The sequence below is a fragment of the Alligator mississippiensis genome, chromosome 4 (assembly GCF_030867095.1).
Source record: "Alligator mississippiensis isolate rAllMis1 chromosome 4, rAllMis1, whole genome shotgun sequence".
NCBI classification, from domain to species: domain Eukaryota; kingdom Metazoa; phylum Chordata; order Crocodylia; family Alligatoridae; genus Alligator; species Alligator mississippiensis.
This window is the reverse complement of record NC_081827.1, coordinates 168135264-168159237: the sequence shown is the minus strand read 5'-3', so window position 1 is coordinate 168159237 and position 23974 is coordinate 168135264. Positions and strand designations below refer to the sequence as shown.

General features: G+C 45.9%; 1 protein-coding gene and 1 long non-coding RNA gene across 4 annotated transcripts in view; one reads left to right on the top strand and one right to left on the bottom strand.

Annotated features, from left to right (window-relative positions):
* Window positions 1–23974, top strand: part of HOXB3 (homeobox B3) — a 27018-nt gene extending 3044 nt beyond the window's left edge. The window contains exons 2-4 of one of the 2 annotated variants that reach the window (XM_019482593.2): window positions 14334–14396; window positions 19849–20403; window positions 21529–23974. In XM_019482593.2, coding sequence (XP_019338138.1) covers window positions 19968–20403; window positions 21529–22292 — 1200 coding nt within the window. In that variant the 5' untranslated portion in view covers window positions 14334–14396; window positions 19849–19967 and the 3' untranslated portion in view covers window positions 22293–23974. The remainder of the gene's footprint in view (window positions 1–14333; window positions 14397–19848; window positions 20404–21528) is intronic. The other variant, XM_059727034.1, reaches the window with a different exon arrangement.
* Window positions 7149–11420, bottom strand: LOC109281977 (uncharacterized). Of its 2 annotated transcripts, none has more exons than XR_002088829.2 (2): window positions 11332–11420; window positions 7149–8587 (listed from the first exon to the last, which is right to left on the bottom strand). It is a non-coding gene; the product is annotated as an uncharacterized LOC109281977 (long non-coding RNA). The 2 variants fall into 2 exon arrangements; XR_002088827.2 differs by lacking the exon at window positions 11332–11420 and adding an exon at window positions 11067–11168.

Below are 23974 nucleotides of genomic sequence, written 5' to 3'. Positions count from 1 at the left end.
CGGGCGGTCCCGTGCTTGGCAGAGCCAGCGGCTGCCTCGGTGCCTTCCGCGGGAGGCACTGTCAGCCGTCTCAGACGCGTGGCAGTCTCGCCCCGAGCCCCCTTTGCCCCCTCGGCCCGTCTAAGCCCTTTAAACCGCAGCCCTCCCCTTGTGCTGCCTGGTGCATGGGGGCTCAGCCTTCTAGCCCGGGGCAAGCGAGGACACACGGCCTCAGCCACGCATCTCCCAGCCCCGCCAAGCCCCGGCCACCCAGAGCTCAAGTGCCCCGCGGAGTAACCCCCGTCTCTAGCTCTACAAGGGCCCCGCAAAGACACCTCCTTGCTCCGGGGCTCTGCTCTCCCTGGTGTTCCCCCGCGGGAACACATCAAGGGCCCGATCTCTTTCGCCTGTGCTCCTCCAAACCTTTTGTTTCGGTGCGATCTGCAAAGTGCACACACGGTCCTTTGTATCTAAGCCCCTGGAGCCGTCCGATTACCGGGGCGGGCTGAGATTTATTTATTTGGAAGGCAGAGAGAGGGAGAAAGGGAGGTGGAGGGGTGGGGGGAAGAGACAAGCACCTTAACATATAAAGCTCGGGATTGTTTTCCTCTAATGTAAATATACCTGGGGAAAGTATTTTAAGCCCGTAGACCCATACATGTTCCCCGCGATAGTGTTGGGTTTCCCTTAAAAGCAACACTTTGAGGCAGCTCCGAACTGGGTAGGAGTTTCTCAGCTGGAACAGCCTCACACTGACAGATTTATGATCCGCAATAAAAACGGCGTGTTTAAATTCGTAAATCAATCTCCCTTTCTCACTATATAAACGTTCATTTTATCTTTCCAAAGAAAGCTGCTTTGATGAAGGCACCTCGGAGGCGGCGGGGGCTGTTTATGGCTGCATTTCCTATTCTTTGAACTGCGAGCTTTTTAACCAAACTTGCTCTTCTGCAAGGAGCTTGGAGGGGTGGGGGGAAGAACAAAAAATGCAGCCAGATTTTTTTTTTTTTTTGTGGGAGGGTGGGGTGTTTTGTTGGTGGTGGTTTGCTTTGTTTTGCTTTGTTTGTGGTGGCTGAACAGTTTTGGATTATTCTCTCTCCCCCCCCCCCCAAGTCAAATAGGAATCCTTCCTTTTTTGGGGTTTTTTTTTAAGATGATTTATCATTATTACTATAATTCCTTTTTTTGGCTTAAAAAGATAGCTTTTGAATGTACCGCCTCGGATTGTGACCTCTTTCCGATTAAAGTAAAAAACCTTTACTCCATCAGATAAGGGAAGTTGCCTTCGCTATACGAAGGGACACACGGTTCTAGCGGAGGTCCTTCATCTAAATACAGCTTTTTCTGTGCCTGGATCCTTTTCTCCAGAACACTTAGCTGCGGGGTTTTCGATGTTAAAGTACTTTTGGAGGATAAGACCGAATAATAATAATTTGTGAAAAGCCAAAGCTTTTGGAACCTATTTGCTACGAATATTCGTTTTTGCAACCACCCAAAAGCCCTTTCCAATAATCCTCGACCCCAAAGCCCTCCTGGATTAAAAAGGGCACATACATTTGTAGAACTTTTCATCATTGGTGTTGAGGACGGGGTCCTGCAAATCTTTCTGTCCCAGGAACCAGCCCGCTAGAAGCAGCTTAGTTTATTGCTCTTGATTTATTTATTGCGGATCCTAGGATCCTTCTACAATTTTCCCCCTGCTTTCTAAACTGGATGTGTACATTCAAATGCCTTTCACTTGCCTCCTCACCCGGGCTCACACCAGGCTATTGTTTGACCTTCTCTCTGTTAGACACTGGCTGGCTCCTTCCATCACTTCTATTGTTCAGGGACGTGAGGTGTGTGTGTGTGTGTGTGTGTGTGTGTGTGTGTGTGTGTAAGGGGAGGGGGGGTGAGTTCCCTTATCACCTGAACAACAAAAGATTGAAGGCACCTAGGAGAGAGTTTCTAAATTCTTAGCTGACTCCTCAGGCTTTGGATTTTAAAAGCAAGGGTAAAGCTACATGCGTGTGTAATGTATGTGTGTTGATGTTAGCAGCTGTTAAGTAGGTTGATCCGGGCAGCCGTGTGTCCAATGCTGGGAAGCATCGCCTTGTGTTTATTTGTTGCTTAAGCAGCTCTTAGTGTATGCAATATAAGTGGCTGCCTTTGTTGCCCATTCTTTTGCAGGAGCCCGTGTTTGGCATCTCGCTGGAGAGCCAACACTGGACTCCAAAACACAACAAAAATCAAAAAGAAGGCTAAGCAAACACTAACAGCAGCAGCAACACTCATTCGCTGAATGGCAAAACGAAATCCCCTTGAAAATATGGAGCCACGAATATAAATATTCTCAGCTAGTTTCGCCTTTGGAACATTTGTTCTATTCAGGGCCGGGCAGCAATAAAACGTCAGGGTGAAAAACGTTGTGTGGCCAGCTGGGCAGAGAAGCAATATCCAACAGGAAGGTTTTAGGAAAGCTTTTAAATATTTGCAACTTCTGGGGGAGCGGGTGGCATGGGGCTATAACCCTCCCAGAGAGTTCTTTAATAGAGAGAAGTATGGAGCTCGCTGCATCCATACACCCCGTGTTCACATGCCAGGGTGAGTAGGACTCTGGAGTTATTAGACATAACTCTGGGGCGATTGTGTCTGTGCGGATCTAGAATGTTACATTCGATTCTGAACTTATTTTTTTGAGGGGGGAAAAAAAATACTGTTCCAGTGGAAGGTCACAGTGGTCCTTTGAGTATGAAACTGAGAGACCCCCTTCCCCCTTCCAGATCACGTGATTCATTAAATAATTAATGCAGCGGTTGCAGAATAGATATGTATTCGTCAGGAAAATCGCAGACATGGTCTCCTTGTGTCTGACGTGAAATTCAACTGTCCTTTAAAAAACAAGCCTATAGCCGAGGAAAAAAAGAGAGAGAGAAAGAGAGAGAGAAAGAGAGAGAGGGAGGGAGGGAGAGAGAGAGGGAGAGAGAGAGAGAGAGAAGTCTGCAATAAAACAATTCTCAGGAAGCAAGAAGCCACGCCGAGGGCTGGATTATTGTAAGTAGCGGGGGCTTCCCAATTCCTAGCGTGTCTATATGTCCATGTAAATTTATTGTTTGTTATTAATGTTATTGTCGTAAAATGTGACAAATAGCCGTCTTCATTTCCTCCCATTTCTCTTCACATGGTGGTATGTGTGTTTATACCCATCGAGGCATTTCATTGATATTTTTAGGAATATTCCTCTCGCTCTCTCTCTCTCCTCACAACCTCTTTTTTCCCCCTTTCTTGATTTATTACAATAAGCATGTCAGCAGCACTGCGGCTGCCATTGTGTGTGTGTTTGTGAGAGAGTTGTGTTGTTTATGGCGGTGTCCAAGATAAATCATTTCTCAAGTGAAAATGATGTGGAAGCGATGATATTTTAGAGCGGGGATCGTTCTCTCTACTCCACTCCCTGGAGTTGATTATTTCAGACGATTTACAGTAATAGATCAGCAGCTAATATGAAGGCTCTATAGCTGGGGGTCTTAAATTACAGCATCTGTGATTACCAATTAAGGAGAGATTTGTATAAATTTGGTAAACCGGGAACGCCTCATTGGCATATAAACCTAGTAAAAGACCACGACCTTAATATAAAAATTAAAGCTAGGAGTTTTGTATCTCAGCATCCCTTAACCAGCCATAACTCATTTTTCACCGATTCTCCCCACCCCTGCTCCCAAGAACGAGAATGCCTCATTGGAATAACAGCACAGGTTGATGGCTTTTCTTTTAAAAGACAGTGCTTGGTTGAGCCCCGTTGTAAACCGACTGAACAGAAAATCAAATAACTAACCACATTTCAGATTCAAAATTAAATTGTTGTGAGAGTGCAAAAATGTACTGTTTGCCTCTTAAGTAGGGACAATACTTGATCACAGAAGAGGATGAAGTTACTTTGTCAATGGAGGGCTGAACAATAGGTGAGGCTGCCTGTGTTCCCAAAGTCCAGTAGGTAGATTCAGGTCCTGGGACAATGGTCTGGGCATTCTTCAGCAGTCTGATCGTTTCGAGCCTGTGTCCCCATCAAAGCCTGATCATAAAAAAGAAATTAATTAGTCCGAATTTTATTTTGTTAGGATTTTTGTATAAAGGGGAAAACTTGAAGTTAAAATTACCTGCCTTTGCTATGGTTGGTAGGTAGGTAGGTAGGTAGGTAGGTAGATAGATAGATAGATAGATAGATAGATAGATAGATAGATAGATAGATAGATAGATAGATAGATAGATAGATAGATGTTCCTCTGATTAAAGTTTGAGAAGTTTAGGCAACAAAGCATGGTATAAGGGCCTGCTAGCATTTACATGGAAGCAAATCAGGAGGCTCCTGAAAATCAGTGGAGTTACACTGATGTACAGCTGATGTAACTGAGAGCAGAACTTGGCTCTCTGGTCTCAAGAAACTAAGAGAGCCTTGAGAGCTGTGGGCTCTTGCAGAAGTTCAACTGTGGAAAGTAGAGGGGAAAGCTAGTCGGGAAAGCCCTTCCAGCCCATGAAAGGAAGGCAGGAAAACTTCAACGCTGGAGGCTTAGAGTCATCTCTTCAAGAGCAGCCTTGATGGCCAAGGGTAGACATGTACCTGTTCCAAACGCATGTGGGCACAGGGGGAGAAAATGCCCCCTTGGCAGCTCCTGGAAGAGCAGGACTCAGCTCCTCCTGAATTTCCTTCATAAAACTTGCCCAAGTCGGTGGGGCGCTGAAAGGAAGGGAGGAAGTGGGAGATGTCACTTTTAAACATTTTTACAAGCCAAAACACGCGAGGAGTCAATAAAACTGACAACAGGCGCGGAAATTAAATGGTCGCGCCGGATTCTCCCGTGTGAATCCTCCGCACTTCTTCACTTCCTCTCCCTTCTCGCCCTCCCTGCTCACCCCAGCCGGGGACGCCGCTATTTAACGCTGTCGGCTAGTGTAAACCTTTATGTAGCAAAACGTGCTCAGCTCGGTGACTTTCATTAAATATTAAGGGAGATCCAGGGACGGCAAAGAAGCCAGAAATGCAGCATCCTTCTCTGTCAAGCTCTTATGCCTTCAGATCCTTGGCTTCACAGTGATGTTGCCCACTTATTTTTTCAGGGAGGAGGGGAACGAGTGGGTCTAACTCAATAGCCGGCGTCTTTGGATGCGGTTCCCGACGCCTTTGTGTGAATGCCTGCCTTAAAGAAGTCAGATGTCAGCTGTAACGAGAGCCCGCTGAATAGCTCCATGTGGCAAACATTTTTTTTTTTTGCCTCTTGGCTGACGATGAGTCTCCTTTTCTCCTCACTTCCCCCTCCAAAGCCATTAGAGACGTCCCAATACTTTATGTACATAGGCACACACACATGCACACCTTTCCTGAAGCCTTTGGGTTTCATGTGGGGCGAGGATGGTTGGGAGCCCGCTTTTCAGGTGACACTTCGTTTTGTCTCTCCACCTGGTTCCTCTAGAGAAAGAGACACCAGGTTGTGACGGATGGGATGCAGAGATTGGCTTGGGGATCAAGCCCAGCAGCGGGATCTAAACTGGTGAGGAAGGAGCCAGGGTGGGAGATTGGTTTAGATCTCGATGACTTCTCAGCATCAAGTCCAAGGCTTGATGCTGAGAAATCCCCCCCTCCCCAGCCCCTGCTTCTCGGCTTCCACTGGAAGTTGCAGCTATTGAAACACTTCGATACATCCCCTACCTGTAACCTCCGGCAATAGGGTCTGGGTTTGGGGGGGGGGTTGCCCCCCTGTTCTCTGCGATGTTAGCGAATATTTAACCTCGGATGACGTAACACAAGGAAAAGGGGTTGTTTCGCTCAGATTTGGGCAGCCCGCGGCTCTCTCATTGTTTCCTTTAGTTGAGACCGCGAGGGGCTGGGACATCCTTTCCCCTGCAGACAATAGCACCCATCTCCCCAGCCTTGCTCGTGGTAACTTCCCAAGATCCCTGCTCCCTGGCCCATTATGGCTACAACAGCACTCCAGCCCTACCAACGACCACGTATTTCCCCATTTGCCTTCATGAACGGGCTATTTATCGATCAGGTAATATAATAACTTTGCAGCCTGAGTTCTTTCGCACCAACTAAAAATAATGTGCAAATCGTTATTATTATTATTAGGTTTTCCCTGGATGTATCTCTTTATCAATTGGCTCAAAAGGGAACAAGTCAGGTAGTAGAGGGCTGGAAGATTGTGCCTTGTGTTATGGTCATAAATGATCTGAATAATATTAAAAATATTTGATGAGATATTGATCTCTCTGCTTAAGAAAACCTAGCTCTGGCCACTATTGTTTTATTAATTGCTTTGCAATAAGCCTTTCTTTCTTGTCTCTCACATTTCCAGCAGTTTTTGATCTATCAACCTTAAGAATCAGTGTTTATCCCACACGGTTTGCAAAGAATGCCCCTTCCTTTCTCCCTCTCCCCCTCTTGCGCAAACGCATATGCCATATCTTTCCCAAAGAGGAAGCTATTAAGGTAGTAAATATAAGTCAACATCACCTTAGTTCATAATTTATTGCAGGCTGTGAGAGAGAGTTATTTAAGATCAAAGAAATATAGTAGAGGAGACCCTTTGGAGTTGCAAGGCGAGGAGACCAGCAGCAGCGCCAGGCGATGCTGGAAGACAATGCACAAACCTGTAGATCTGAACACGCGGGCTCAGTAGGAGAGCAAGTAATTCTGGTGACCGCTCAGCTAGGAGAAATGCCCAGGCAGTGCTCACCCCTGCCGACCCTTAGCTGATTAAAACAGGTACCAGTAAGAGATACTGCCTTTATTCCGACGAATAATACACACGCGTATACATGTATGCATACACACACGCACGCACACACCTATGTATATATATTTTAAAGGGACCGAAATTATAACTTCATTAGAAATACATGGCCGTAGTTTGGGAAAGGAATTCACGTTTGCACAGAAAAACGGCATTACATTGATTCCATTATTTTAACAAATCTCATCAGGCGAAAACACAGGCAGAACAAATTCACGCCCCAAACAAATCACTGCTATAGAGGCCTCCAGGACTGCAAAGAACTGTAGCGGGAGCTGAGGCAGAACTACTGCTGCAGAAAGAAAGGAGCTTCCCCCCACCTTCTTTTTTCCAGCCAGGACAAAAGGAAAGGAGTGCTTGTTGCTTTTCTGTGAAATAGGCCAAAGTTGGAAAGAATGACGTCTCCTTTGAAGTTTATTTGCTGGGGGGAGGGGAGACGGGTGTAAAACCACATTTCAACACTCGATTGCCACTGACCAAATCAGAAGCTATTTCAGAAAAGCAAAGCCATAAATCAGAAGCGATGTTCAGGTTGGGTTGTTCTTCTCCCACCCCCCAAGATAGCTGTAAAGGGGAAGGGGTGGGGGGAGGATTCTCACTCCATAATATTTAATCTTTCTTTTTTTAAGTTAAATTCAAACAAAAATCTGCCTGAGCGCTATGAGCAAAGGCACTGCGAGGTCAGAGAGAACTAAGTGCTTAGGGGCAGGTTTCTCCACATTTCCACCATGGCATCTTTGGGGGTGTCCAGCGTCCCCCTTTAAGCCCCGAGGGAGGTGGTGGAAGGTGAAATAGCCGGAGGTCTGTTCTCTGGTGAAAATCAACCCGGCTCCTTTGCCCTCCTTCATCCCCGCAATACGTCCACATTCAGTGCTACCCAACAGCAGCCGCACCACCTATGGCAGTCAATGGCAATCTCCCCCAAAACAATTCTCCCATTCACCCCGCATTCAGGATAGTTTCCCCTATTTTTTCTGCCGACCCACGTTCTGGCAAACTTCACCCCTTTCCTCATCACCATACATAAGCCCTGTTTGCAACTTCAGGGAAACTCCATTCACTGCATGCTAAATGCAGCCTTGTGTCTGGGGCTGCTGCAACTTTTCCACCTCTTACCTCTGTGATTAGACACAAAAGTCAGCCATGTTAATTGCAATATACATATATTTGATAGGATCACATCTAAGCACCCAAAAGAAAAAAAAAAAAGAAAAGAAAAGAAAAAAAGGCAGAAAGAAAGGAATCCTCTAGGTTTTGCTTAACTTTGATTTTTTTTTGGACGAGACATATGGAATCAATTTTGAATCCTGACATTGAAGACTGGCCAGTTCCTAGTGGCCTTTAAAAACCAGAATCCATTTGGTTCCTCTCTCTCTCCACCACCGCTTGTCACTCAGTATTAGACCCGTCTTGCAACATTTTAAGTCTTTATAAAGAGAAACAGCTTTCCATATAGATACCAGGGATCTGGGACCGGGGTGGGGGGTGTATTTTTTTTTCAAAGGGGAAATCAAGTACGAATTCTTTCCCCCCACCCCGTTTCCCAGTATCTCTGCGCTTTCTGGAAAGGGGGCTGTATTCTTGCAACACTTAAAGCTGTTTGGGAAGAAGGGTTTCTATTTTTCTTCACGTCAAGACAGTTCCGTTGGAATCCAGTAAGACCAAAAATCAAAGCATCTTTGTGGGGAAAAAAAGTCCGTCCGACAAAGCTGTCATCAAGATCCACCGAGGTACAATAAAGTAGTTTCTTTTCTTCTCTTTAATTTCCTCGCTTCGGTTCAGCTCTTGCAGCGTCCGATCCGCCTCCGCTCCTTTCTTCCTGAAGTCCTTGGGAACTAAAACAGGTAAGAGGTAAAAAAAAAAAAAAAAAAAAAAAAAAAAATTAATGCAACTTTGCCTTTCCCTACTCTAGGAATTCCAGCGCTGCGAGATATAATTAATTGCCCCCATCGCTTTTGACAGGCTCGAGACTTCTCCATTGGTCAGCAGGAACTGGAGCTGACTTTCCCTAGTAACAAATTAAGACTGATGTCTCCGAAAACTTAGCCAGGGAAGTGGAAGATGAGCAAAAATTATCTCGCCCGGTTACTACCCAGACGGGATCCGGGAGTTCCCTTTCAAGTCCGTGTAGAGTTCAGCGACTTTTCCCTGAGCCACATTTGTTAAAGGTTTAGCACCTCTCGCCTGCTTGAAGCAGAAACTCCAAAGGCTGCCTTGGAGAAGCAGGGTGCTAAACTGGAGAATGTATGTGATTGTGATTTATGGCCCCGAGAAGCTGTGTTTACTTGAAGCAGATCCTAATTACAAACCTTTTCCGAGGAGCCCCCGCTCCTAAAAAATTCCCAAGCCTGTATGTCTGTAGTGGATCCCCTCCCTCCCTCCCCAGCACGGCTTGTATTGGCCAGATGTGACTCACACACATCTGGCTATTTACTCGGTGCTTTCCCTGGCTAATTTATTGTTCTGGGATGGGTAAGAATGAGATTCTTTAACATTTTGCCTAATGTTCAGGGTTTATTCAGAATTCCGATTCTTAGCATCTTTTCAGACGGGGACCACGGGCTCAGATGACTCTGGGGGTCTTAAGGAGGGTGCAGCCAGGCTTATGTATTTGTTTAAATGTAATTTCTGAAATGACCTTTACTTTAAAGGGTGTGTGGGGGGGGCGTGATTACCCTTGTTGGGGTTCCTAGTGGATAGGGGACCTGCATTTGGGGGCTAGGGAGTAAAAAGCTTTAGTGCCTCTTTTATTCAGCAGAGTTTAAGAGCATAAAGTTGATACGGGAGGCGAGAAAGCCTGATATAATTACACCTGAACGTGATTTAAAAGAATAGATGTGCACCCTGTTCAGTGTGGCCGCTTTTTGTTTGAATCCTTGTTTAGTTGGATAATAACTTAGCTCCTAGGACAATTTGCCCCCTACATTGTATAAAAAATATAGAGAGATATATAAGGGAAAACTTTGGAGTCAGTGTCTAATATTTCCCGAGGCATACTCGTAGATATTGGCAGCGGACGAGAGCTGTGCTCCACCAGCTTCTGATTTTTTGCTGAAAATTGCTTTGCATTAAATTTCCTCGGCTTCAGAATTATCTTTACTCGCCTCCAGCTAAACTTGAATTTTTTTACCCAGCGCTTGATCTGTCGGCGAATGAAATCTGAGAGGAAACCGCAAGGCCCTGAGTGACCGTAATTTAATTGATTTTATCATAAATCATCAACTTCATGAAGAACCAAAGTTTTCATTGAAGTAAATTGATATTAATGGAGGCGTGTTTTTTTTTAAATTTACCAATATATATTTATATATGTTGTTAGTGCTCCTTCCTTTCTTCTTTCCTGCGTTCCTTCAAGTCCTAAAGTCTTTCTAGATGTAATTCCTTCACACCTCCTAAGGCACACTCATTACAGTTTTTTAGGATTTTGTTTCTGGGTGCTTTCTAAAGGGATCACATCTAGAACTAGGGTAGTCTGGGTAATTTTTAATCTCTGAAAAGCCACCCTTAGCGTTTTTGATGAGCCGCCAGAAGAAAAGTGAGTTTCTTTAGAGATGTCTCCTGAAGTAGGGTTTTCCCTGGACATCATGTGTGTGTGGGTGTGCTCCGGTGTGTGTGTGTGCCCCTCTGTGCGTGTGTGCGGCTCGGTGCGTGTGTGCGTGCCTTGTGTGTAGCTACGTGCTGCAGCCCAACGTTGCAGCGGTGAGAGGGACAGGTTTAGAAATCCTGGTTCTCATTTCACCCCCGTGCGAGCCTTACTTAAAGCAGGTCTAAAAATAGACATATGATCTACAGCTCCCACTTGCATCTACCTTATCCGCTACAATGAGAGCATTGAGGCTCGGTTAAACATTGCCACTCCGAGCTCTTTCTCCTCTCATTAAAAATTAACTTAGAGCGGGTTATGGATCTCAGCCGTTTGATATGCTGATGAGTGTGGGAGATCAAATACCTTTACAGTAGGGCCCCGGTTTAGCCAGGGCAGCGGTCCGTGCAGAGAGGGACACGGTACTGGATGCTGCGCAGGGAGAAGGGCCAAACGCAAAAATATTCCCGTTGCCTCTCGACAGCCTATGAAGTCCACAGCTGAGATCACCCAGCCCTGGGGAGCCCAGCTCACCTCTCCGCCCACCCTCACCCTACACCCAGTTTAGTGCAGGTAACACGGAGCCCCCAGCCCTTGCCCCCGCCCCGTCTGCTTTTTCCAAGCTAGTTTCTTCCTTCTCGACCCCAAGGGGACCTTGATGGTATCCAGGAGGGGGAGAGCAGTGTCAGCCCCTCTCCCTCCCCCGCTCCCCCCGCAGATTATTTCGGAACCTGGTTAGCCCATGAGCAAGAGCAGAAGGCAGAGCCCCGTCCAAAGCAACACGCGCCCTCCTTGCAGGGGCCCAGGCGGCTGCCATAGGGCTCAGCTTGTAAATCCACTCGGTTACAGGCCGGCGCGTGGGTGTGAACGGTCCTCCGCCCCCTCGGCCGGCTGGAGCGGGGCAGCAGGTTATCAGGGGCTGGTTCAGAGGAGCGGCTCCCAGAGGCTGCGCCGGCTCGGAGCAGGGAGCCAGCAGAGAAGTCTTCCCATCCTCACCAGCTCTTTTATCCTCCTCTTCCACCGTCTGGGCTCGGAGCTGGGTCTCTGCGAGGCTAGGGCAGTGGCGATCGCGTGTCCAGTTTCTTTCCCTCTTCTGCTCTGAGGATTTCAAACACACACACAACACGCACATATACACACATGCATGCACACGCACAACACACACATGCACACGCACATACATGCACGCGCGCACACACGCGTACAAGTCCAAAAAGAGCAAGAAAAGCTCGAGGGAAATAGCTCAGGAGATGGGGGAAAGCGACAGACTCTTGGTCACTCGCAAAGTTGAGGGCATTCAGTGCTGGGGAGGAGGGGAGGGCATGGTGGTGGGGAGAAGTTCATTTAACAATTCTGGATAAAATGGGCAAAAAAAAAAAAAGGTTGACGTCCTCCAGTCACGTGAGAGCATCATTCACGCCATTCTTTTGGCATGGAGGGGGCATGGAGGCAAAGAGGGGATCTCTTGCCCTCTCCCAGCCCTTGTGAACACCCGCTTCTAAAATGACTATTTGCAGCTTTCTAGTACCGTTTCCCCCCCCCCCCCCTCTAAAAATCAAGTAGTGAAGACTGACTTTTGGCGACCAGAGCGCTGATGGAAAAGGATATGCGTGTGTTGTGTATATTGTTTGGGGGAGGGGGGGTAGGGGCTGAAAAAGCGCCAGGAATAGTAGGAGGCTGGGTGTTGTTGTTGTTGTTTTATATTTTGGAGGCAATTCAAAAGTACTTCCGCTGATTGATCATTAATCTGGTGAGTTATTACTCTTCTAAGCAAAGGTCACCGGGAGAAAGAGGTCTAATCTGTCAAAGGAAGACACCGCGCGCTCGGTTCCAGTTTGATTTCTTAGGCAGGTTGGGCTTCTGTTTGGAGCTTTTTTTTAATGAGTGTATCTATATAGTGGGGTAGGGAGGAGAGAAGCAGGGAAACCTTTTCCCGAGCTCCATAAGCTCCCCCTCCCCCCATTCCCACCCCCATACACACCCCGCTCCTCAAAATGGTCTGACTACCCTTCTCCTCCTGCTTAGGGGGGCTGGTTGGGCACCCCAGCAAGCATGTGGACACCCGATCTGTTCCAAAAGGCGGCCGAGAGGGAATAGCGACCAGCCTCTGGCAGGCTTTTATCTATATTTAAACGGGAAATGTGTCCATGAACCCCTAATATGGTGACTAATTTGAGAATACCCATAAGTCACCGCTAATCGCTTTTAATAATGATACATAATGCATGAACCTATTGTTAGAAGTTGGGGGGGGTCGCTTTGGGAGGAAGGGGGAGAGGAGGGGTCCTGCTCCTTCGTTTGAATCATAATCACCCCCAAATCCAGGGTGCCTTGGGGGGCTCCCCTTTCTACTGGTTTCCCTGGAAAATCTCCTCGGAACCTCGCTATATTTTATATCCGTTTTGCTTCCATCTCTCTCTGCCTCGTGTAATTCACTCCCAAGAACTGCTACTTTCCGCCTATCTCCACCTCCTTTTGTTCAGCCCCCTCTTTTTTTTCCCCAAGACCAAATGGGGGTGGAACTTTTATAGAGACATATTTCGTTTGCTGGGTTCATACCACATAAAGGGTTGGCTTTAAAAAAAATCCTTATTTATAATCTGCAGAGGGAATTAAATACCCAAGCTACTCGGGTAAGGCTGTGATGTAAGTGGAATATTGCCAATGTTGTGTATTAAGTGTGTGCGCGTATAATAATAATGATAATAATAAAAAAATTATAGCTATGGGCCTCAGACGAGAGAGAGGGGTCAGGGAAGACTCAGTATGTGATTTATGTTCAGGGATTGTTGTCACAAGCAGAGTAGGGGTGTGAGGGGAACATTTTTATTCGAGATTAATAACATCAACATCCAGAACGGAAACAAGATTGTTAAAGCCACGGAATGTTTCCCAAAACGAAAATATTTTTAAATGAGATTTCCCCCCTCTTTCTTTCTTTCTGAACCAAATCGTGCCAAAGTTTCCTGGATAAATCTCTATGTAGCTTTCAAAATGTTTGTGCTGGTATCCTTTAATTCTTTTGATACAATAACGTTTGTGTGTGACTGTTGCCTACCTATCGTATAAGACTTTTTTTTTTTTTTAAGTGAGGATCATTCCATATTGGTGGCATATTGGATAAAGGGGGAAAGCTGTGCTGTGAATACTTGAGATTTCGTTGCTTTCCATTTAAAATCGCCTGGCAATTTCCCTACTGCTTTATTCTTGCCCTATCTAGAACTAATTAACTAGATACCTTTCCTTTTTAAAATGAATGTAACACAGGAATGGCCAACTGAGTATAACCAAGCTAACAGAAGAGGTAATAACTGGATCGCAAAACGGCTCGTGATCATTTTTTTTAAATTCATACCAGAATTCACCAACCCCAAAACAGTTTAAATTTCAAAGCAGACAATTTCTATTGATAACGATTCCAGCTCCCGCCTTGAAAAAACACCATTGATCAATGATTTCCTCCAACATCGGCTTCCCCTGAAGAAGCTGCAAACGAAATGTGTATACACGTGTATTAAATTGAAACGACAAAGCTTGCTAACATAACCTCAACTCTCCTCTTTAATGGTAGCTCTGATCCTGCATACATACATACATGCATGTGTGTGTGTCTGTGTATATATATGTGTGCGTGTGCATATATATGTACACACACATATGTCATAGCTATATCATATGGAACAGATAGATAGATATCTATATATCTATATCTAGAGAGAGCTATATCTATAGCTCTATATAGAGATCTATATACATGTATATATATATATATATATATATATTTTGCAACTTTCTGAAAGTATGAATATCTCTGCTAAAAGCTTGCCTGGGCTACCTGGGTGAGATCTCATCTCAGCTACAGTGAATGACTTAGTTTGGGTACATAAAAAGGGATTTTGTTCCATGTCCAGGCAAGGAGTTCTCTGCCTAGGCAGTTTGCTTGTCCACTCTGCTGAGACCAAAGTTTCTCCATTTTATTTTATTTTATTTTTTTGCAGTTCCCTTTCTTTCTCAGACTCCTCCTCTGCCTCACATCTGCTGGACCAGACAACTGAGAATTGGTGAGTTGCATTAAATATCCTACCTGGTCATTAAAATATATAGATATTTAAACTAAGAACCTGCCAACTCTTCAAGACACTCCATCGTACGTTTCCATCAATCTTAGAAAGAAGAATATGGCCCTTACTTTTCAGCTAAGTGTTTTCGCTTTTGTTGCTGGCCTTTCATAAAACTTTGCAGTTTCTCCTTAGAAGTTTGGGTGGGCACCTTAAGTGGAAAATATTTCCTGCCTTCCCTTGAAAGGGAAATCGAGAATAATCAGGACTGCAAAATGTGATGCAGACCTTGCGGTGAATCTAACAGAGCTACTTTTAAAAGCAAAGCAACCTGTCTTCCAAAGCCTGGTCGGAAACGCAATATGGACCCAAATAACCCCTTACAGGAAATTCAATTTAGAGAAATGTATTCATCTTCTCTGTTATGGTGGGTTCCCCGCCCTACAATAACCCAAAGTTTGTACTGCAGAAGAGTTATTTTCGGAATCCGTGGCACTGCTGACATTCCAGATACTCGATCATAAGCCACGGAGGTCTGTGAGGACTCTAATGAGTAGTTTTATTTATAGGGGTCTTTAAAAAAAATAATAGTAGTCCAGGTCTTGTATTCTCCACGGCCATTCTGCAGCGCTGGTGTTCCTAAATAGGAAGTGTCTTGTAGCTGAAGATGTATGTTGTAGTGATGCATAAGAAGTCGGCTGGGAGGGGGGGACACACCATATCACAGTGGAGAGCGAGCTGATCACTCCGTGCCGGCGTGGAAACCTCACCCGGGAAGTCCCAACAATAGGTGGAAACACTGTATCCCTTTGGGCAGACGACTGCCAGCACCTTGAGAGGTGCCCGTAGCCCCCGAGGCGAAACCCAGTCTTGATTGAAATGCACCTTTGTGGAGGGCCTGCTCCTCCAAAAGTCCCCCAAAGTCCTGCAAAGCTCCAGCGCCGGACACACCTTCCCAGCGAGGTCCGACCAGTCTTTGTGCTTGCGCCTTTCCTTCGCTTGCTAAATATAAGTTCCTCAGTCAGCACTTCGCCCACTTGGCCAGCATTAAAAAAAAAAAAAAAAAAAAAAAGGTGGGGGGTCATTTCAAACTGGAACAATGGTAGTACTTCCAAAAAAGAGAGAGAGAGAGAGAAATGTGCAGACACCTAAATTCTTTGCCCGCTTCTTCCTCCCACTCCTTTCGAGGCTTCTTCTGCTTCTGAACCTCCAGGAAAATGCATCTTGGAAAGTTTCTGTTTACAGCAGCAGTGTGCGCTCTCGAGGAGTCATATATCTTGTGGGGCGACAGCAGCAGCGCCTTGCATAATAATAATAATATTAATAAAAAGACTGATTGTCCAACACCTCCTTGACTTTGCCTTTCCTAAGTGATTTCACTCCCTTCCTTCCCCCCCCCTTTAGAAGTGCAAATGCTATACATACACCCCCAGCACCACCACCCTACAGTAGATGGGGGGTGGGGAGGGGGTTGCAACCAGCCAGAGCACTTTGACACACAAACTTCATATTAAAGTAACCCAAGGCTGCAGGCTTGGAGTTGCATCAACACAAGAAATTTTTGCCATCACCTTGTCCCCTTCCCCCACCACCTCACCCCTACAGCTCTCCATTCCCTATTTAATATATATATATGGAATCGACCCCTCTCTGCCCGGCTTATCAGACCCCCACCCCCACTCCCCCAAAAAAGTATATTTGGGATTTGCTTCACATTAGAGACAGGAGACAAATGCAGCTGGAGGGAGGAGGAGGAAGAAAAAAAGATGCATCAGTTATTGAAAGGACCATGATTCCAACTGTTAAGGGGGCAGAGTATGACTATGTTGAAACGGTTTATTAGCATAAATTGACACCTAATTGTTAAACACGTGAATCAAAGGAAAGCTTTGCTATCTTTCTGCCTAGGCCTCTGTCCACCACGTCTGCAATTAGCATAATTTTTCACTAGTGACGCTGTTTGGAAGGCTCGTTGGCTTTGCCCAGCACTCCAAAGCAAACCTTTATTTATTTTTTTTTTAAATATCACCACTAGCTTTATTTCCACCACCGCCACCCGGGTCTCCTCGAGGCTTGTTGTGATTATTTTCATCCCAGCCCAGCATTGCCTAGTTAAGTGGTTTGTGTTCAGCTTTTCTTTCTTTCTTTTTTTTTCCTCTCCCTCTCCTTCCCTTCTTCCCCTTTGCTGTGCTAAGGCAGAGGCCATTGTTATCAGTGAGAAGGGCGTACCAGCCTACAGGGCAACTAGAATCTCAGGGTTTGTCCATTCAAAGCCCTGAGCTTTTCCTACAATCTTGGAAGCTGAAAAGCATCTTGCTTTTTTTTTTTTTTTCTTCCTTCCCAAACGGAGAGAGGGAGAGAGAATTTGAGCAGCCGTAACCGAAAGCTCCACTGGCATAAATCCCCCTGTTTGGGATTTTTTTTCCTCCTTTTTTTGTAACTGGATTTCTCTTTTCTCCATCTATCTATCTATCTATCTATCTATCTATTCCTTTAACATTTTTTAAAGGAAGGGAGTTATTCCGTGCTTATTGATTGCGTTGATGCTGGATGTGAAAATATATTATGTCTGCCTGTGCTTTGCTCGTCAGAGGCTAAGGTAAGCGAGACTCAAATAGGCTATCACTTTGTGAATGGCGGAGTATATGTCCCAATGATTTATGACCATATGACTCCAATCTCGGTTCAAGAAGAGTTCACAAGCTTTAAGCTTCCTTCCACGCAGCGACTCTTTTGCAGCCCTCATGGAGGGGCCTTTTCGCCCCTTGCTTTTCAACTGGGGGGTTCTGCTTGGGGGTGAAGATGGGTGGGGGGGAGAGGGAGATTTTAGGAATGTGTCTCTATTTTCCTGGCATATTCACCGCCAGGCAGTGGCTGAGATTTGAGGTGTTTCTGAGCACCAGCCTCTTGTGAAGGGAAGCGTTAAGAGCTATTCTTCTTCTTTTCCCCCCCCCTTTCATTTTTAATACTTAAACCGGGTCTTATTCCTCCTTTGGCTCTGGCTGTGAGATCTACCTTAGGCGGGGGAGGGGAGGGAAGTGCTGCTCTTCTTCATAAACAGAGTCAGGTTGTGAATTTAGGATTTCCAACATGGAGGGATCGCTTTAAATCTGCCTTAAATTTCTTTTCTTTTTTTTTTTCCTTTTTTTTTTTTTCAACCCCCTGGTTTTTCCACGGACCCTGTCCCTGGATCCCGTCCCCTCCTCCTCTCCCTTCTGGAGATTTCCTCATATATATATATTTTTTTTATTTTTATTTATTCCAGTCGCCTCTGAATCCGAGCAGTAAAAGTTCCCAGGCTCAGAGTTCTGCCTTTAATGTTGTTATCCTTCAAAAAGTGAAACTTCCAGCCCCGGGAAAGCTCCCGGCGCGGATCCGGCTCCGGTTAATTGGAACACGATATAATCTAATATTTATTATTCTGGCTGAGGTTTTTTTTAAACAATTCCTTGGAGTAAATAATTAGGATTCCGCCCGTCTTCGGCGAAGATAAATGACCGGCATTTGTGACGCGTTGAGAGATGAGATACAAAAGCGAACCTCTTCGGTGGAAGCCACAAGGCAGCAGGCTTCGCTTTGGGACGAAGGGGGGCCGTAAATTTATTTTATGAACTTTGTTTTAAAATCATCGCTGTTATTTTTAGCTGCTTTTCATAAAGACTCTCAGGGTCCTGATTTTTTTTTTAAAGGAAACCAGTGCCAGATAAGAAGGCCTCAAAGAGGTCCCTACCTCTCTGCTCTCCTACTCAATTTAAGCAAACCTATTCATAATACAGACAATGCTGTTTGCTAATTAATTCACGGCTCTTCGGCTCGGGTCGTGGATGATCCTTTTTATTAAAATATATTCCACGCGGATAAAATAAAAACCAAGGTCTCCCACCAATAATTCTCGGGGAAAATGATTGCGACCTTTACTTGATGGAAAACAAAAAAAGAATCATAGGAGATCTCTGCCGAAGATACCGAGGTTTGGGGATATATAAAGGGTAGAAGCTAAATCAAACCTGTGTGTGTGTACATTAGCTGTGGCTGGAAGTGTATGGGGGGTTAGTCTGCTATGTCACAAACACACATGAGTCAGGAAGACAAAATCGGTGGATCATTTATTGTCAGTCAGTGCCTTCTCTTCAACCTTTAATGCTGGGAAAGATGGCAATAGATTGTATTTGTCCCCAAACTCTCTAAGACCACTCCTGTTAAAATCAAATAGCCAAAGATACTTAAAAAAAAACCGCAAACAAGACAAAACAAAACAAAAACCCCAAGCCCCATAGCAGGCTCATCAGAGAATTTACCGGCTTTTGAAAATATGTGTGCTATTTGGCTGTCTTCACACATTAATTTATTTTCCGGTAAAGGAGACAGTGTCTGTTCTTTTTGCTTATTATTTTGGTCTTCTTCTTCTTCTTGTATGAAGAAAGTTCATGTTTGGATAGAGAAGAGGTGGAAAAAATTAAGAACGGTGGTTTTCCGGGGATTTTTTTAGAAGTACTGGGCTTGGATTGGAAAGAAAACCAAAACAGAAGAGGAGAAAAAATGAGGCAAAGTCAAAGGGATACAAGGCAAGACCAAATGGCCTGGTGACACATTTGTCTTGAAAAGAAAAACAACAACAACATCAATGAAACCGGTTTTGGAATCAAATCTTTTCAATCGCAGTCCCAGAGACAAGACTCCAATTGGGGGTGGGGGTGCGGGGCAGGAGGGGGCAAGTTTCCTCAATGCAACCTGTGCTGCAAACATGTAAATAGCAGGCCAAGGAAGAGGGGTGGGGGGTGGAGACCAGTTTGAATGTGCGCTCCCAGGACCTGCTTAAAGTGTTTGCACAGAAATCTTGAGACATTATGAGCCCCTGTGTAAACAGCAAAGCGAGGCCAACTGTGTCAAGAGACAGTTACCTGGAGAAAACATATTGACTATTTGCTGTTCTCAATTTAAAAGGAAACATCCCGGGTAGCCAGAAGAACTTTACAGTGTCTGGGCCTCTAGATGGGAGATTCTAGCTGAATAACGTCCTCCTTTCTTTTTATTTTTGGGAACTATTGGTTGGAGCGTGATGGGGATGGGGAGGCAGGAGTCCCTGCTCCCGGCCTGTTTGCAGTCCTTCCCGGTGTATTCTTGCCCTCACGTGAATGAGTGTGTGTTTACATATGTCTGTGTGCATATATGCCTATGAATTCACGTGTGGAGCATGGAGCACGCTGATACCTACCCAGGGCAATGTTTGGAAGAAAAATGTATTAATTAAAAAAAAAAAACCACAACTCACGAACACAACTTTTGTGCTGAAATATCTGAGTAGCCTTCTGAGTAGGCTAAAGCCAGGAGGAATCTCCCCCAAGCATCTGTTAGCTCTGTTCTGTAGGAACCTATTCATGTCATGTGCTTTTCACTACCTAAGATGGATTCATAGCCAGGCCACTATTATTGTGTGTTTCTTCTAACCTTTCAGGTCAGCTTCCAATAGACAACTGGAAACGGACTGTCACGTGACCTTGGGGTGCCAATGTTCTTCCATAGGGGTGTCAAGACCCTGGTAGTCAGTAAAAATATTTTTGGGGAAGCCCAGAGATGCAGAAAACAACATACTACGACAGCTCAACGCTCTTTGGGGGCTACACCTACCAGGGGGCCAATGGGTTTGGTTATGATGGTCCTCAACAGCCTTTCCAGCCTTCTTCTCACGTGGAGAATGACTACCAGAGGTCTGCCTGCTCCCTTCAGTCTCTTGGCAACGCTGCCCCTCATGCGAAAAGTAAAGACCTGAATGGAAGCTGCATGCGGCCAAGTTTGCCCCAGGAACATCACCAGCCTCCACCTGTCTCACCACCCCCAAACTCTGTCACCAACAGCAACAGTAGCAACAGCAATAACCAGTCCGGGAGCAGTAAAACTGCCCCCAGCAAATCAAGTCTCAGTGCAAATGCAAGTCTCACCAAACAGATTTTCCCCTGGATGAAAGAATCGAGGCAAAACTCCAAACAGAAAAACAGCTCCCCTAGCACAGGTATAACGTTCTGCTTGTGTCACCACCCATTGCCCTAGGCAGTGAGGTAGAGGACCTACCAGGCCACAGGCTCTTGTCCCAGGGTGGGATAAATAAAAGCCGAAAAGATTTCCACCGAGGTGTCAGGAGCCAGCCCCTTCCGCCTCTCCTTGGACAAACCTCCCAGTGCTTCCACTGGGCTCGTGGGCTGGGGAATGTGGATTTGGCCTCTGGTGAAGAGGTAGAGATGTGCACTTGAACTGTTCCTGGGACTGGAGTGAAATGCAACGATTAGACATGGATAAAGATGGCTGAAGTCTTGAAGGCCTGCAGAGGCTCATGAATGAACGCGTGTGCTTGTTACATCATATTTAGGCATACCCACGCAATTCCATAATATGTATGTATGTATGTATCTGCCTGCCTACCTACCTACCTAATCTGCTACACATTGATAGCTATGATGCCAACTACCTCTATCTGAACGTATGCAATTACGTAGCTAGGTAGGTAGATCATACTTCTAGCTAGGGAATTGCCCCACCAGTCTGCCGTGTAGAATAGTCTCACACAGCTGCCCAGACATAGTTACATACAGACCTGCCTCTGTGTATTACAGGCATTGCTAATGCCACACGAGTGTTATATGGATGCCCTATAGAGCACTTACAGAGGTGTACGTGCAGTTCAGGGGCAAACAGAGGCGCGTAGCTACGTATGTGGGTGAAACCACACTCCTCCATGGCTCCCAGCCCTGTGTGTCTGTGTAACGTGCCTGCCCCTGCGACCAACACCGCCACCCTGGAGGCGCCGGGGTTGGCCTTCATTTATCATTCCGCTCCTGCCCCCTCCTCCCACCCCCTGCCAAATATTATTTTCTCCAAAATTATCTGTTGAAAATAATCGACTCCTCAATAACTGGCCCTGGAATCCTTTTCTGCATGACATGATCAAATTTTCATAAACCAGGGGCAGCTTTGGAGAACAGAACTCTTAATAAATGACATGATTATAGAGTGCAGGCTAATGTGCAAGGGAGGGGGGGGGGAGGTCGAAGTCCTCGCGCCTGCTCCAGGATTTATTAAGAAGCGATGCATTCAATTTCTGCATGTAAGTAATTATCTTTTATTTCATTTCGGCCGGCAGAAAGCTGCAGCGGCGAGAAAAGCCCTCCGGGATCTTCCGCTTCCAAGCGAGCCCGCACGGCCTACACCAGCGCCCAGCTGGTGGAGCTGGAGAAGGAATTCCACTTCAACCGCTACCTGTGCAGGCCCCGCAGGGTGGAGATGGCCAACTTGCTCAACCTCAGCGAGAGGCAGATCAAGATCTGGTTCCAGAACCGGCGGATGAAGTACAAAAAGGATCAGAAGTCCAAAGGCATGGGGTCCTCCTCCGGGGGGCCCTCCCCCACGGGCAGCCCCCCCCAGCCCATGCAGTCCTCCGCCGGGTTTCTGAATACCTTACACACCATGCCTAGTAACTACGACGCCCCATCTCCGCCTTCCTTCAATAAGCCCCACCAGAATGCCTATGCCATGTCGACTAACTACCAAAACCCCATCAAAGGGTGCCCCTCGCAACAGAAGTACGCCAACACGGCGCCCGAGTACGACCCGCACGTGTTACAGGGTAACGGGGGCAGCTATGGGACCCCCAGCATGCAGGGCAGCCCCGTGTACGTGGGGGGCAACTATGTGGATTCTATGCCCGCCTCCGGCCCCTCCCTGTACGGCCTCAATCACCTGCCGCACCACCAGTCTGCCAGCATGGACTACAACGCAGCTCCGCAGATGCCCCCCAGCCAGCACCACGGACCGTGCGAGACCCACCCCACCTACACAGACCTTTCCACGCACCACTCCTCTTCTCAGGGCAGAATACAAGAGGCACCGAAACTCACCCACCTGTGATGGGGGTGGGAGGGCAGAGCAGACTCGTGGAGCTCTGACCCTTTGAGAGGAGGGGGGAGCGAACCCGCTGTGGGATCTGATTCAGAAACATTTGTGTTGAGCCCTTAAAGCGATCAGTTTGGTGGGGCTTTTGTTCCCGGTTTTCTTAGGCGCCGCGTCTTTGGGCGGGGGGGGGGGGGTGATAACTCAGCCTTATTTATCTGCAAACTACCGCCCGCGCTCTCCCCGGCTGTAGAGATAGAGATAGATGCATAGATCTCCTGATGCTTCAACACAAATGCTTTTGAACCCACGCGGGGCAGTTTCCTCGACATTTGAGGAGAGAGAGAGAAAAATATATATACAAAGCACCCCAAAAACAACAGCAAACACTACCACCAACAGCAGAAAGCGCGGAGAATTACAAATAATCCTTGGACCTTGAAAATGACAAGACCCAGTGGGTTCAAGTTGTCGACTCACCAGATATGTCCAGCAGGCCCAGCGACAACAGAAATCCTTTTTCTCTTTTTTTTTTTTTTAATCTAAACCGAGCCACAGAAAACTACCCCCCTCTCGATCCCCTCCCCGCAAAAAGTCTTGCTTTCTCCCTTCCAGTTTAACTCCTTAGATGAAGGGCATCTTTCTTTTGAGGGTTTCCTTCGCTTTTTGGGTTTTGGGGTTTTTTTTGCTGAGTAACCTTCTCCCTCCCACCACCACCACCACGAGCTGAAAAATATCCACACCTGCCAACCCTGGAGGACCCACTGTCTCTTCTCTTCCTGCTCGCCCACCCCCAGCCCAAAGAGGCTGAGTAGAGAAGGGTCTGGGACACCCATTCTTCATGCAAAGCTGCACCATTTTGTCTCTCTACAGGGAAAGTTGGCAGGTCTGAATATTTTTTTTTTTTTTTTTGCCCCCTCGCCTCTTGAGGCAGTGAAGTCGCCCTTCGATGGCACCGGGGCTTTGTTTTTGTTTTTAAGGGTTCACGAACAAACCAACAACAAAGCAATCTTAAGACTTGGAAGTCCTACATGTTGTTCCTCCTCTTCTCTTGACTTAACGTGAAAACAGGGTATATTTGAACAAACGGTATGTCCTCCAAACGAAGCAGAAGTGAATGGATCTCGAGTATTTGCTAATGCTTTCTTGTCTGGACATCTTCGTTGCACTTAGAGTTTACATTTGAATGGGTATAAAACAACTTTGAAGGCCGTCGCGTCCAACTCAGTCGTGACGTCTTTCAATAGGTGTGTGTTCTGGTGAACATTCATATATATTTATTGGTTATAGCCAGTTTAAAATATTTTCTTTTTTTGTATTATTTATCCCCAACATTATGTATTTATATGAGAAGAAAAGAATCAAATTGTACTTTTTTAGTATTTACTTGTTATAAAGGACATTGTGTTTCCTTGTCATTGTACAACAAGCTTATTTTAGTTATTGTAATTTAGAAAGACCAGTAGTTTTATGTTACCCTCGTACTTATGAATAATGTAATTAGTTCTACTGGAGGCATGAGAGCAGAACCAGACTGTAATTGTATAGTCCTGAATTAGAAGAACTCTAGATGATTACCCCTCCCATCCCACTTCTCCTCTTTGGAGATTTTTCTTTGTTCTTCTAGTAGTTACTTTATTTCCTTGCTTAAGGGTTGTCTGTTGAACAATTCTTGAATAAACTTTCTGTTATCAATTTTA